Here is a 14,205-nt window from a genome sequence, read left to right as displayed (position 1 = left end):
GTTGTAAGAAAAATCAAAAGTGAAAGTTCTGATCTATAGTTTTCAGATTTTGAAATATATCTATAGTTCTTAATAGTTATAAATCATGAAAAGACACAACTGATATTGACACAATTGAAACTTTTTCAAACTTGAAAAAGACACTATCCATAAAACAAGCCTACATAATAGACTAAAACTTTCATGCAGTTAAACACAAATTCAAAAGATCCAAACTTCACATATTTTATATTTGAACAATTTCTAACAGATGGTGATGAAAGGAGAACATCATCATTGATGGCAATGAGGATAACATTATTGGCTATGAGGATAAAGATAACAAGGGGAAGTTGTAGGTGGTAGTGAAGATGACGATGTTGGCAAAGGCCATGCTTAAGAGGAGAGCCATGAGATTTTTTTTTTTTTTAAATTATTAAGACATGTGAATGAGTAATATCTCATGAATCTCGATGATAGAGATCGATAACCTTTTGTTAGATAAGAACTCACTCTATGCTATCTAACGCCTTGGTTGGGAGAGAAGAATAGTAGAGAAAAGAAAATAATGAGAGAGAAAGTATTAACTTTCTCTTGGTTGGGAGCATTTTTATAAAAAAAAAAGAAAAGAAAAGAAGAGAAACAGAGGGAATACAAATCTTCTTAAATCAGTATTTTTTTCTCCTCCAAATCGAACGAAATCAGAGAGAAAGGAATTAAGAGTTAGTGAATCTTTTATAATTTTTATCTTACCTTTTTAATAATAAAAATCAAAATTAATATTATATTTTAATCCTAAGATTTTTTTCAAGCCTCCCACCTAAGTCTCCTATTCGATTGAACTTCCGTGGATGGAAATTAACAAATCAACAAAAACAAAAGGAAAGATAGAAAAAAATTAAAAGACAAAATCTTTGCTTGATTCCTTTATGAGTTTATTGGGTTCTTTTCAAGAGTATAATAGTAAAAGAAAGTTGTAACATTTTTTTTCTTTTTCTTTCTTCTTTGCTTTCAATCAAAAAAAAAAGAAATAATTTTTTTTTCTTTCTTTAAACTCCCAATTAAGAGGAAAGAAATATATTTCCTTTCTTTTCTTTCCTTTTCTTTTTTTTTCCTTACTTATATTTTCTTTTCTTTTCTTTTCTTCTCCAAACTCCCACCAAGGCACAAGTAATGCCACTCTATCTGAATGGATAGAGGTATAAAGTAGTTTTCAAAATATATATGGTGGATGTGATTGAAAATGCCACTACCAACAATGCTCTAAGATGGAAATAGCATGATAAAGAATTTTCATATAATTTATCCAAATATATTTATACATATAATCAGATATTGATTTGAAGGAAAGAAAGCTCTAAATGTAAATAAAGAACTTTCAAAGATTATAGAGCTATTTGTAATCTCTACAAAGAGATAAGAAGTATAGAGCTAAAAATAAGTAAAGACTAAAATAGATATATTTTTTGAGAAATGTAAACAAAGTCTTTTATTTATTCAAAAGAAAAAGTATAAAGATGAAGTTGATCCAGGATGATCATAAACTTAATATGGACCACTCTAGCTACTACAGGTGATTAGATAAAATTTCAAAGTGAGATGTGCCACATTAGAAAACCGAATTGTACAACAATCTTCTGAAAGCCATAATTTGACCATAAAATATAGAATTAAGGTGTTATTTTCTTTAAAATTAGTAACTTTTTGAGCCCTACTATATGGTGCTATCAATGCACTAAGGGATCATGACCAAATTCTATCATTTAGGCTATGAATTGAGTCAATCAATGCAAAAATTTTATTTTCAGAAAAAATTTTGATAGAATACATCTCCTAGTTCAGAAAGAATTAGATGAAGTGGTTGAGGATGCAGTCAATATAAAAGAAATCAAGATTTACTTCTTGTAGAATTTTTTTATAATTATTTTAATGAGTCATATCTATTTTAAAAAAATTATACCCTCTTTCAGCTGAAAGAGGAATCGGACTCTGCTTGTATAAAAACAAACCTTACTAGTATAAATAGTAATTTTATAATTTAATTTAATTTTTTATTTATAAAAAAATCTAAATCTTACTTTCATCAATTTTTATATTTTTTTAAAATTTTTTAAAAAATTTGAATTGAATGGATTGAAAGAATTATTTTGTTCTTCCCAATTGATTTATTAAGTTCAGAATCTCATAAACATAAACCATCTAACACAGTCACACAGACTGCATCAAACATTGAACAATGGTAATGTCATGTGAAAACTGCACTTAATATGCCTGGCAAAGGAAGATGGACTAGAAACAAATAATTCATGATAGATGGACCTAATAGTAATCGATCATTTCCGCGAAATGGTTTTCGAATTTCGAGGTGAATATATGAAAAGGAAATAAAATTAATTCTAGCTCCCTTCTTTAACAAAAACTTATTTTTTGGGTCAGCGACGCATTAAAACCCTTCCCGCGTTCCCAAATTCCCTCGCCCCTCTCCTTCCCCTCCCGGTAATGGCGGAAGCCCTCCTCAGGCGCGAGATCGAAGAGATCAAAACCCTAGCCGATCGATCCACGGCTTACGCCGCCCTCCTCCACCTCCAGCGCCTCTCCGCCGACGATCCCTCCTCCATGGAAGCCCTTTCCCTCCACTCCCCTTCCCTCATCCCTCTCGTCCTCTCCGACATTCATCGCCAAGACGAAGAGATGTAATAAGTCCCTCCCAATCTCACGGCAACAGCGACAAAGTTCCATTTTTTCAGGAACTATTTTGACCAAATCCTTCTATCTCACTATCATTTTTTTTTTTTTGTTTTTTTGGATGTAATGAATCAGATCCTCCCAGGCTTTGAAGTGCCTCGGATTCATGCTGTATCATCCGTCATTGGTTCCTACTGTTTCAGGTTTGAACTTCCGTCTTATTCTGATTAATGGTATATAAATTTCTCGAGAGATTTAAATTTGTGCTTTTAATATTGGGAATTATAGAGGGAGTTGCTCAGTCGGTTCTGGAGTCGCTGGTAAAGCTAATAATGACGACTCGGATGAAGGTTGGTGGATTCGGTTTATCTGCCATCATAGGTCTTCCATACATTGTATGGAAACTCTTGAATATGGAATTCTTTTGGACTTCTTTGGTGTGCAGGCTGTTTGCAACTTGGGGATCTGGTGCATCTCCATTCAGCAATTAGGTGCTGCCTTTGTGGAATTCAGCATGGACTTATTACTGAAGGCTGTTGTCCATGCCCTCGACAATCCATTTGGTTCTTTGTCCACCACGTTTGAGGCAATGCAGGTTCTTAAGTCCTTTCTCCCTTTCTTTAATTTTTTTTATTTAATTATTGTTTTAAGTTTGAACCTTTAGTTTGAATAGTAGTTGGTTTACTCTTCTTGCGTGCATAAAGCAAATCATGAAATATATATGCCTTTGTTGGTAATATGGGCATCGAACTTCTGTATACAGAGAGAAGGAGAAAAAAATTACACGTAACATGTATAAATACATAATATTATTGAGTGCGAAAATGTATTACATGACATGCAAAATTCATGTACATAGTTTGACCTGAAGCATGAAGAAAAACATAAAGTAGCCATGTGATTTTGAATGTATATCAAAGTTTATTGACTCAGTAGTACTTCTAAATTGTGGGATCTACCTATAATCAACTGTTGTTACAACATGTGGATCAAACTTGGTCCTATAATTATTATCGTGAGTTCATGATCGTCAAACATTTGGATGGCATCTATTTTGCTTGTTGAATATGATGATAAAATGGTTGAGGCAATGAAATTTACAAGATCCAAGCAAATCTCGTCACATAAGCATGAACTGCAACTTTAAACATATTGGGCTGCTTTTTAGTTGTACATTGAGATATTTATGTTGTCAAATGGAAGCCTTATTAATGCTACTTGGTTTTTGCAAGAAAATTTTTGGTTAGCTTGCCTCTAGTGTCATGTGAAGCTCAGCCATTTACATAGAGGGATGTATCTTTTCACATTACTATGTAAAATCACCAATAATATCAACCTTTAATACTTGGTCAACTAAAATGAATAAAAGAACTTATGAACGAGGAAAGCAGCATTGTAGAATAGGATGAATCATTTATATTCACCTTGCATGACTACTTTGTGAGTCAACCACTTCCACAAGGACGAGTTGAAAGCCAACATATTAAAATTCTATAACCCATGATCTATTTCTAGAAACAGAAAACTTATAAGCATTATGCTTTTTAATTCATAAGATCCAACTACTTTTTTAAGACCTTGCAACTGCATTGCATTTATGTCCTCTTTCTCTTGCAGTATAATTTTCTGATATAATATTCTTTGTTCTTATTAACAAGATTCTGAGTGTTGGACTCCATTTGTTATAAATTATAATATGAGATGGTATGGACATTACCATTGCAAGGAGGGATTTCTGGTTGAAGGGATCCACAAAGGTAGGTAAGAGACCAAAGAAGTCCTAGATGCAGGAATTAGATATGTTTTTATAATTTTATTCCACTTCATTTTGATGAGGTTGACATTGGATGGAAATGATTATGTAGAATACTTGGAAGTTTCATAAGGCCTGTCATTATGTTTATGCTTATTAGGACACTTTCATACCTATTTGTGCATCATCACATATTTGTATCTAATCGTGGCATCAAATTGAAAACAGAGTTCGTAAAATAGCAAACATATATGACTCCACTACATTTCATCTTTCCTTGACTTTTAACTCTGATTTCTTAAGTGATATGTGATGTTATAATTGTCTCTTAGGCTTTTATTGTGTAATCAAGTCTATGATATAGGATATCACAAATTTGATTCTACCACATACAGTCTTTAGAGCTCAACTCGTACAGTTTGGTTTCTCAAAATGACAGGTGATACTTGGCTAGAATTTCATATTGTTGGAAGTCTTGGCACCAAGGAATACGGAACCGTCCCAAACCGCCTAGTTCGGGGCATTCTAAGCCATGCTAGCAGCAGACTAGGATGGTTCCGGTGTTCGAAACAAAAAACCAATGGGAGGGGGATAGGGAGAAGGAAAGAGAGAAAAAAGAGAGGGAGAGGAAGAGGGAGGGAGGGTCGCTGGAGGGTGAAGAGGGCTGGAGGAGGGGCTTCACCCTCCAACTGATCGAAACCCGGTAGCCTTCGTGTGTTTTTAAGTGAACTAAAATTCGTAAACTAAAAAATAGGATTTTTAAGTGAAGTCGGCAATTCGATCGATTGGAGGGTGGATTCCCTCCTTCGGGCTAGTATATCCTTCGGTAGCCTTCATGGCTCTCCAGCAGTCCTTTGGCAGCCCTCTGGCGGCTGTCCCTCTTTCTCTTCCTCTCCTCTCTCTCTCTCTCTCTCTCTCTCTCACTTTTCTTCTCTCCTATTCTTCCTCTTCACTGCTCTTGCTCTTGTGTTAGTACGAGAGTGACACGGAATGACATGGAGGCATACCGAACCGTACTACTGGTCGACCGGTCTGGCTCTTGGGATTGGCATAGTGAACCTTGCTTGGAACTTTTTTTATTATTTGCAAAAAGTTTCACTACATGTTCTACACTTAGAAGTACTCACCACAAGTTAAGAATTCTAGATAGGTACTCAGCAAAAGTAAAGATTCTTAATGAGTACTCAATACAAGTAGAAAAATCTATATCCTTCTTATTGTTTTTGTAAATATCATTGAAGGCTGTGATGAAATTGGCTGCTCAGCTTGGTGGACATATGAGAGACATGAGCAACATTTGGGTTCCACCGGTATACAGAAGGCTTCTTAGCACTGATAAGAGGGAGAGGAATATGGCAGAGAGATGCCTCTTGAAGACTAAATCTATCATATGTCCCCCTCCACTGCTTCTTTCTAAGGTATGCTTGATGATCTGCTACTATTTTGTGGCATTTCTGGAAAAATATGGAATGTGTTTTTCTCATCTGGTATATATGATATCTTCAATCCATATCAAGTTATGGGCTAGATTAATTGATCTGCATGCATCCTAGAAAATATAAACTCTCAACATAAATTTTGACATATATATGCTGGAACACAGCATCTTATTTCGATGTTATGATATTGTGCATTTAATTTGAAAAGCTGTTTTTTTTTTTTAAAAAAATTGATTGTCATAGTTCTTTAAGTTTCATAGCACAACATCTTATTTCAGTGTTAAAATATTGTGCATTTAATTTGAAAATCTGTTTTTTTTTTTAAATTTTAAATTTGATTATGGTAGTTCTTTAAGTTTCATTTTTACCAGTGTTTAATTGATATCCAAATGTTCTCTTTTTAATATGTAAGTCAAGATTTTTATGTGTGCTTAATATTCAGTGGAAAATTGCTGTTATTTGATATCAAGCTTGGTTGTATTGCATACGAATTATATTTTAAGCCCAAGACATCAGATGTCATACACCAATGATGTATGTCCCTGATCTTGAATCTTAGAAATCTTAGAGTACTATGTTACTATCTGCTGCTTGAATGTATCTGATATAATCTTTTTGTATCTTTATCTTATTTTGGTTTTTAGTGATAAAATTTGACATAAGAGATTGTTTTAGTTCAGAGGATAATTTTTTGATTTGTGTTTCAGCCTGGGTTAACAAAAGAAGGATAATGATTTTTCAGTTGAAATAAATAACAGAGCAATATAATATTGAGCTCAAGTATGTCTGTGCTGACCAACTTGAACCATCTTTTAAAGCATCAGACTTGGTGGGCTTTCTGGTCAAAATTTTCCTCTTCAGAAACTGTTCACTACATACTCAAATGTGGTATTAGAAGAAGGAAAAAAGTAAAAGCATGCATCATTGTGGTGGCAAAATTTCTTGTTCTACATCCAACAAGAAAATATCATTTGTCCTCATTCTCTTGCATCTGCAATGTTCCTAGTTCCTAATTCCTAATTTATTTCAACTTTCTTGACACTGCAGCATTACCAACATCTATTACTGCTTTTCTCCTCAGAGCGTACATAATTTTAAATTGAATATTGTCAGTTTATATTCACTTTGATTGATCAGGCAGTTATGTTAGAACTTAAGCAAAAACTGCTTCCAAGTATGATGGATGCTGTTCATGATCATCGGCAGAAGGTTCACATGATCCAAGCATGGGGATGGTATATCTGCTTGCTTGGTTCTGATGCATTGAGTGATAGACATATGGTCAATAAAATGCTCAAAATCCCTGAGCAGACATTTAGTGATCCCGATCCACAAATCCAGATTGCATCATTGGTAAGCCAGTGAAACTTGCACCTCATGTCTCATGGAACAATTGGCTTTTGCCTGCCAAATGAATAGCTTTTCTTAATGGTAAAATCTTGGGTGACAGGTTGCCTGGGAATGTTTGGTTGATGCACTCCTCCCACCTCAAATAATTGATCTTTTGATGAAGACACCTCAAGATGTGATTCAACAAATTGGACCTACACCATCTGCTTCATGGAGACATTGTAACGATAAGATCAACTGCCTATTAAAAAGAATTAAAGTCATGATGATGCCCTTACAAGGAATCATAGCAAGTAAATGTGACATATCTGTTCGTTCATGCTGCCTGAAGACATGGCGCTATCTTCTACATAAACTCGATCTCGTTGTTAACCATCCTTCAATTTTAGAAACCACCCTTTGGCCGATTCTTAAATCAGTATTTTCCAGGGGACCTGATCACCAAAGCATTGGTTTATGGACCTCATGTGTTGATCTGCTTGATGAGTTGGTCTTGTCAAAAATAAAGGTTGGAGAAATGGCCACGACAGCGGAGCAGCATTCAGATAATCTAGTAAATAATGGTGCTCTAGCTGGACCAGCCATAAATTGTAAAGCCTCATGGAAGGATTTTCCAGTCAAATGGTCACCTTGGGATATTAGTAACTTAGACCTCCACCTAGAGATGATTGGCACAATTGTCAGTCCAGAACTAATGGCGACTCTGACATCTGAAAATAGAACTCAGGCTTTCAATGCTGCCTTAAAGATCTTCAGATCAGTATTGCAGGGTGTTAAAGTTGAACTTAAGAGGCTGTCCACTCAGTATGATCGGGTCCAAATCTGCATTAAAACTATTTTTAAGTTCACAAAGGAGGTGTGTGAAACTATAAATTTGGAACAAAATTCTAACCAATTGTTATGGATAGCTCTGGAGTTTGTAAAGGTTATCAGGGAGGAGCTAGCAACTAATATCCTGGCATCCCCGCTTTACTGGGTCAGCTTAGATCTCAAGTACATCCACGATTTGCAATGCTCGGAAACTATTGATTATCCAAATGTATCAGATCTTGGAGTGGGATCTCTTGCTTACATGGATATGATTTCTCCAATTGATTACACAACCATATTGTATCTCTCTGTGATTGCTCAGTCAGTCCAAGAAAAGTCAGACACTGATGGTATTATACTTGCAATGCAACACTCCAATATTTTATTCGGTACAGTAAATCCCCTAATCAATTTGCATGCCATAGTCTGCTTTCTGAACATGCACTTAGGAAAGCCTGTGCATGGTAGGTTATCCTGGTTGCCAGTATGGAAATTCATTGCAGAGGGCCTGAAGAAGCATGTTGATGGTGTTAATGATCTTTCTCAATTGACAACTGATGGTGCTACTGCTACTTATGATGCAGTTTATTGGTTCTTATCTTACCCCTTTCTCATTCTTCTCTTTCCTGAGTTGGTTTTCACCTCTAGAAGTATTGGTAAACCATCAGAGAAACAGCTGATTTCTTCACACAATGAACTTGAGTTGGAACCTGTGATTGAAGCATGGAAGACACTTTTCGGTTCTTATAGTCTTGCCTATCAGATGTTGACTTCTTCCATGCACAATTTTACAGAAGGTCTATGTGAACTTTTGGCAAGAGTGCTTAATGAGAACATCAGGATATTGCAGGACAGTATTGAGTCCTTGAATGCGAAGGCTCAGAATCTTGTTACTGTTTCTGTATATGGTGAAGTAGTCATACATATGTTGAATCATATCCAGCTTTTGAATGTTGCAACTTCAGAGTCAAAAGTATCGAACAAAGGCTCTGATAATATTTTGCTAAAAACCAAAGGTTCTGATCATCGTAGGCAATGCAGCTCGATCAAGAATAGCTTGGGGCTTGTTGGCAGGTGGTCATTTAGGCAGTTTTGGTTGGATGTGACTGCAAACAGCTTTTTTAGATATATTTTTTTTAAACTTCACCAATTACAGTGCACCCTGCTCTCTTGAGGAGCTCAGCTAATGCATCTTTTTTTCACATGCAGATTTTTGGGTTTATCACTTACATTTATGAATGCAAATCCACTGGTGGAACACGAAGTTATGAGTAGGTAATTCTTCATGTGAATTATTTCTCAACATGGATTTCTCTATTTGTTAATGTGCATGTGATTTCTGTGTTATCTTTTAGTTGGTTACCTGTTTCTCTTAATGTGGATGATATGCAGGGTTTTCACAACCTTGGCTAGTTTTGTAGGCCATCTTGTCTTGAAGCAAGATATTCTTTCATTCTTGGAGGTTTGCGGCATAAATTTCTCCAGAATTCTTTTGCAAAATATATATCAATAATAAACGACAACATGTGAAGTAGTACTCGCATGTTTTTGCTGTAATAATTATGCATATGCTCAAACTCCGTAATCACATAAAAGCACATGTTTGAAATTGATATCACATTGTTCATGTTGCTTGCAGATAATCTCTGAAGCATTGGCTCAATGGCTGTCTTTTTGTGCTCTCATGTATGGCAAGATGAAACAAGGAAACACCATTTGTCAACTTCATCGCTTCTGGGCTCAGACTCTAGATTGCTTGCAGAGAAGCCAACCATCAATTGTTTTTGATTCATTCTTTCTTAAAGACCAACCATCTCTCCTCCAGACAGCTCTTGATCACCCACACCCTCCTATTTCAAACTCTAGCATTGCATTTTGGAATGCCATATATGGTCAGAAAGGATACATGCAATACCATCATTGTTTGCTCCCAGTGTTAAACAAATTGTCAAGAAGTGGAAGAATAAATCTTCCAAAGAACAGCCGAGTTATTCTTGCTAAAAATGGCTGTTTGCTTAAAGAACCTAGAGATGCATCACACAAATATGGAGAGCCCATGCTGCAGAAGAGGAACTCTGAACTAGATAACGCAGAGGATCCAGAGAATGATAATGGACATGTTGACATTGTAAATATGGGTTTAAGAAGAAAAAGGCTGAAAATGTCTGAGCACCAAAAGAAGCTAGCAGGACATCAAGGAAGAGTTCAGGGTATTCATGGTCCTGGCCCTGGGATGGATGTGGGTTTTGGTCAGAAGTCTAAGCATCCACTGGGCAAAAAAGAGCTTAGAAAGCCAGAGCACATCTTAGAAATGCTTAAAAGGGCAAGCTAACTGTATGTTGTTAATTCAAGCATATGATGTCCTTGTTCCATGATCCCCATCCTTCCCCCTCCCCCCGAGACACACACACATGCACAAAAAGAGAGGTTATTTGGCCTGGAAGCTAAATGGGCTATCATAATTGGCAAGCTAAAGAACCCTAAGGCTGGTTTATCACAAAAAGAATCTTGCCAAAGAACTCAAAGGCTGGTTGCTTATAAAAAGAAGCTAAAGATCTCGACTGTTCAGGTTCAAATGTAAAATATAAAGGAGCTTTCAAAACTGGAATCCTCATCAAGAATAGTGGCACCAGACTTCTGGTATGGCTTGTTTTGATTTTATGTGGTTATTTTCTATCATTTTACATGGATGCATGATTCAAATTTTCAATTAAAACCAATGATGGAGTATCTAATTATTCAATGAGCTTTTATTTGGAATCATGCCATCAATAATTCTACCTGCTTGAATCATGCCAACCATAAATTTTTCTTCATGCAACTTATAATTTTACTAGATTAACTATCATGATTGGAAGTAGTCTATATACATTAATTGTAGATGTGGAGGTTAAAGGTTGCTTTGTTTTCCTTTTCCTTTTCATTTCCTAGCGTGCGTACATCAAATAGCCAATACATTTGCATTTCCACTTACAGTCATTGACCCATGTGCCAATTCCAAGTCTTGACTAGTTCATTTGTTGAGCTGTAAACTAAGACTCGTGTTAATGGGTATCAGGTTAATATTAAATTTTGCCAACAATGAACTCTAGGGTTGTTTCTTGTTGCAAATTGTAGAAAAATGCAATTTTAGTGAGAAGCGACACTAGATAGGTTTCTTTAATAAAACTACGAAATTCTTGGAGCCAAATCTTCTATTTTTAAGAATTTTTAAAAGAATATAATACCAAACAAAAGAACATGGTTTCATCAGATCACAGCCACGGGCCACCCTTTTGCCACCACCTCTACCTCCATTGTAGGTGCTATTGATACCATCACCCTCCCACTGCTGCAATTAGTGCAGCTGACATTAGACTGCAACTAACTCCTATCTGCTACAGTTGATGGAAGCAAGCATATGATCAAGGTTATAAATCTTGTGGAACAAAGATGTCCCGATTTCTCCATAGAACGGGATGTCCTGTTGTCTCATCCCATCCAGACGGCAATCTCGGTCATGCATCTTGGTGGATATCCTCTATCTTTCTCTTATTTTCTTTTATTTCTTTCTCTTCTTTCTTCTTTTCTTTCTTCTCCTCTGTCTTTTTTCCTTTCTTTTTCTTTCTTTTTCTCCTCCCTTCCTATCTTTTTTTTTTTTTTTTTTAATTTTCTTCTTCTTCCCTTTCATTTTTTTCTTCTTCTTCTTCATCTTTCCTTCCTTCCCTTTCTTTCTTCCCTCGCTGCATGGATTGGTTTTGGTATCTCAAGCCCATCCTAGTCCCATTTTTTCACAGAAACGGGATGGGATGATAGGACGCCCCCCATCCTGTCGGGACGTAAAATCATGGATATGACTACAGAGTGCAGTATTAATGGCATTTGTTGGCTTTAAAGAGTGGAGATCTCATGAAGCTTGGACCTTTGGTTTGATTTCTCCGCCGTGTTCCACCAAAAATGTAAAAAACCCTTCAACTTGGGCTCAGCAAACCATACTTCCCTCAGTTGATAAAGAAATGGAAGTGATTGGTGCCTCGAAGAAGATTCTGTCAGCCAGCTTCATGTTGGCATGCAAATAAAGCAACTCTGACTTCATGATCAGCTCCTATGCTTGCCAATTGAAAGTCTGGAAGCTTGAAAATTGAGAAAGGGCATTCTGTTGTGCTCAGATCAAATTCAGTGGTTCACATTCCTCAGCTTTCAAAAAACACCCCATATTGCCTGCAGGCTTCCAAAACAGTGTGTTGTTTGATGCTTTTCTTTCAACCTGAAGACAGGATGCAGGTGATTGCAAGGAATGTTTATTCTCCATGTTTTTCTAGGAAAGATTAAGTGAGGAACTTATTGAGCAGCATTCTTGCAGAATATTTTGCAGCAATATCTATAACTCTTGTTGCATAAAAGAATATTAGTCTGAAGTCTGAATTATACAAATTGGTAGTGATTGTATTATTTCTGTAGTATAGTTAAATTTATGTTGATCTACTGCCCGGAGTAGTGTTTTTTTAATAATTAAAAAAATTCCAAAGTTTTAAAAGAATACTTATTGTGAGATGAGAATAACTTGCACATGGTGATACTTTTGGTCATATAGTTAACCATTGATAATATTACCCTAGTGTAATGATGATTTAGTGAATATATCATAATACTTACATGATAGATAAATGAATTGTATTTTGTATATCTTTAAAGTTTTTAAGCTTCTATTTCAAAATATACTGCACTGTTAAAAGAGTTAGTGACTCCCTCTGCAGCAAAACATGAAGCAAGTAATCTTGAATTTGGAAGTACTTGATTATATGCTCATTCTTCCCCCCATTTTATATGCACTGATCAATGGGGAATTCGAAAATGGATAGCCTTTCTATAGGGTGGTGACCAAGTCAGAGAAGGAAAGAATTTCTTTCATTATGTTCTATGCACTAGAACTCAGAAGTTGCATCCAGCAGAACAACCGGTAGATGAGATTTGGCTGAAATTTATACAGGAAGCTGAAGGTGAAAGATTATCTCAAAGTCTCCATTTGAAATCATTTTATGACGCTAGAGAAAGCTGTTTTCCATGTGAAAATCTAATCAAGATGTAAAGTCCTTCATCCAGCATCTATATTTTTACCGTTGGAAACAGTAATGATCTCTAAAACTGCTCAAACTTCATTTTTCCTGGCATGATACAGGAATTTTTTTTCTATATGATTTGAGAAAGCATTGTATCAAATACAGCTCAGACTTCCTACAGACGTGAAGTATTCAGACCAAGGTCCAAAATTAAAAAGGTGAATGGAAGTGGCACATTCTAAGGGAAGAGAGGAACGTGGTCCATTGCCTGGCCTTAAGGCACATGCCAAGCACGACATTTTTGCATGTCAAGTTATTGCATTATGCTTCGATGAGTTCCAGTTGAAGTGTGATGCATCTTTCCTACCGAATAACTTACATTCTAGTACTCGTTTTGTCGATGTACTTTCTATACATGATACCGTATTTTGCACTGCACAAGCATGATACTATGTTAAGTTGTATGGATTACACAAATACCATGGAGATAGGTGCCAACATGGGACTCGAACACTAAGTTAATTCACTGTGGTCTAAAGCTAGTTCAATCTCATTTCAGACCCATTCTTTAGTGGATAAATTTTATGAAAAAGTAACCTATCCATATGAGAATAGATAGGTTATTTTTTCATAGATAGTATTTATATATAAAATAAAAAAAAATATTTACAAATGAAATCATTTTTTCATCAACCACTAAAGTAGATATTTAGTTGTCTATTTTTTTCAAATCTAAAAAGTATAAAAGATATTATAGAAAATTTGAAAAATTTTAACGGCTTATTTAAGAAAGTAGTAATACAAAAGAATATGAATAATAAATTTTGAAGTTATTTTTGGATGTATAAAAAAATATAGATAAATTATTTTTTATCTAAATATAGTCTGAAAAATATTTTTTTTAAAAAAATAAATTTTTAAATAAAATTTTTATCCAACGAACACTTCATGTCCCATCATCGATTGGTTCTGGAGTAGGGCTGAAATTGGATGGAATACGGATCGAATACTAACATATTTGTATACATATTTATTTTATTTGATGAATATAAATATGAATACGGATATTATTGGAATGAAAAATTTATATCAATATTTATTTTAAATGGATATGGATACAATTTAGATACTGAAAGTATGGATATAATTA

General features: G+C 35.2%; 1 protein-coding gene across 2 annotated transcripts; it reads left to right on the top strand.

The window, feature by feature from the left end:
* Window positions 1–2,441: 2,441 nt before the first annotated feature.
* LOC105033573 (uncharacterized) lies at window positions 2,442–13,750 on the top strand. 2 transcript variants are annotated; one of them, XR_002163493.3, is made up of 11 exons: window positions 2,442–2,672; window positions 2,800–2,867; window positions 2,953–3,014; window positions 3,110–3,259; window positions 5,659–5,835; window positions 6,994–7,209; window positions 7,307–9,090; window positions 9,226–9,291; window positions 9,409–9,478; window positions 9,656–10,656; window positions 12,753–13,750. XR_002163493.3 is itself a non-coding variant. In XM_010908432.4 (10 exons), the coding sequence occupies exons 1-10, from the start codon at window positions 2,479–2,481 to the stop codon at window positions 10,346–10,348; spliced, it is 3,480 nt and encodes a 1,159-aa protein (XP_010906734.1). In that variant the 5' UTR covers window positions 2,442–2,478; the 3' UTR covers window positions 10,349–12,706. The 2 variants fall into 2 exon arrangements, 1 of the variants encoding a protein (XP_010906734.1); XM_010908432.4 differs by lacking the exon at window positions 12,753–13,750 and having other exon boundaries at window positions 9,656–12,706.
* Window positions 13,751–14,205: the final 455 nt, after the last annotated feature.

The sequence above is a fragment of the Elaeis guineensis genome, chromosome 1 (genome assembly GCF_000442705.2).
Source record: "Elaeis guineensis isolate ETL-2024a chromosome 1, EG11, whole genome shotgun sequence".
NCBI classification, from domain to species: Eukaryota; Viridiplantae; Streptophyta; class Magnoliopsida; order Arecales; family Arecaceae; genus Elaeis; species Elaeis guineensis.
This window is presented reverse-complemented; position numbering and strand designations above follow the sequence as displayed.

Bases quoted from the DNA above. Each gene is read 5' to 3' on its own strand.
- LOC105033573 (XM_010908432.4), top strand. From the start codon at position 2,479: ATGGCGGAAGCCCTCCTCAGGCGCGAGATCGAAGAGATCAAAACCCTA. The intron at 2,673-2,799 runs GTAATAAGTCCC...GTAATGAATCAG, and splicing joins CATCGCCAAGACGAAGAGAT to ATCCTCCCAGGCTTTGAAGT. The intron at 2,868-2,952 runs GTTTGAACTTCC...TGGGAATTATAG, and splicing joins ATTGGTTCCTACTGTTTCAG to AGGGAGTTGCTCAGTCGGTT.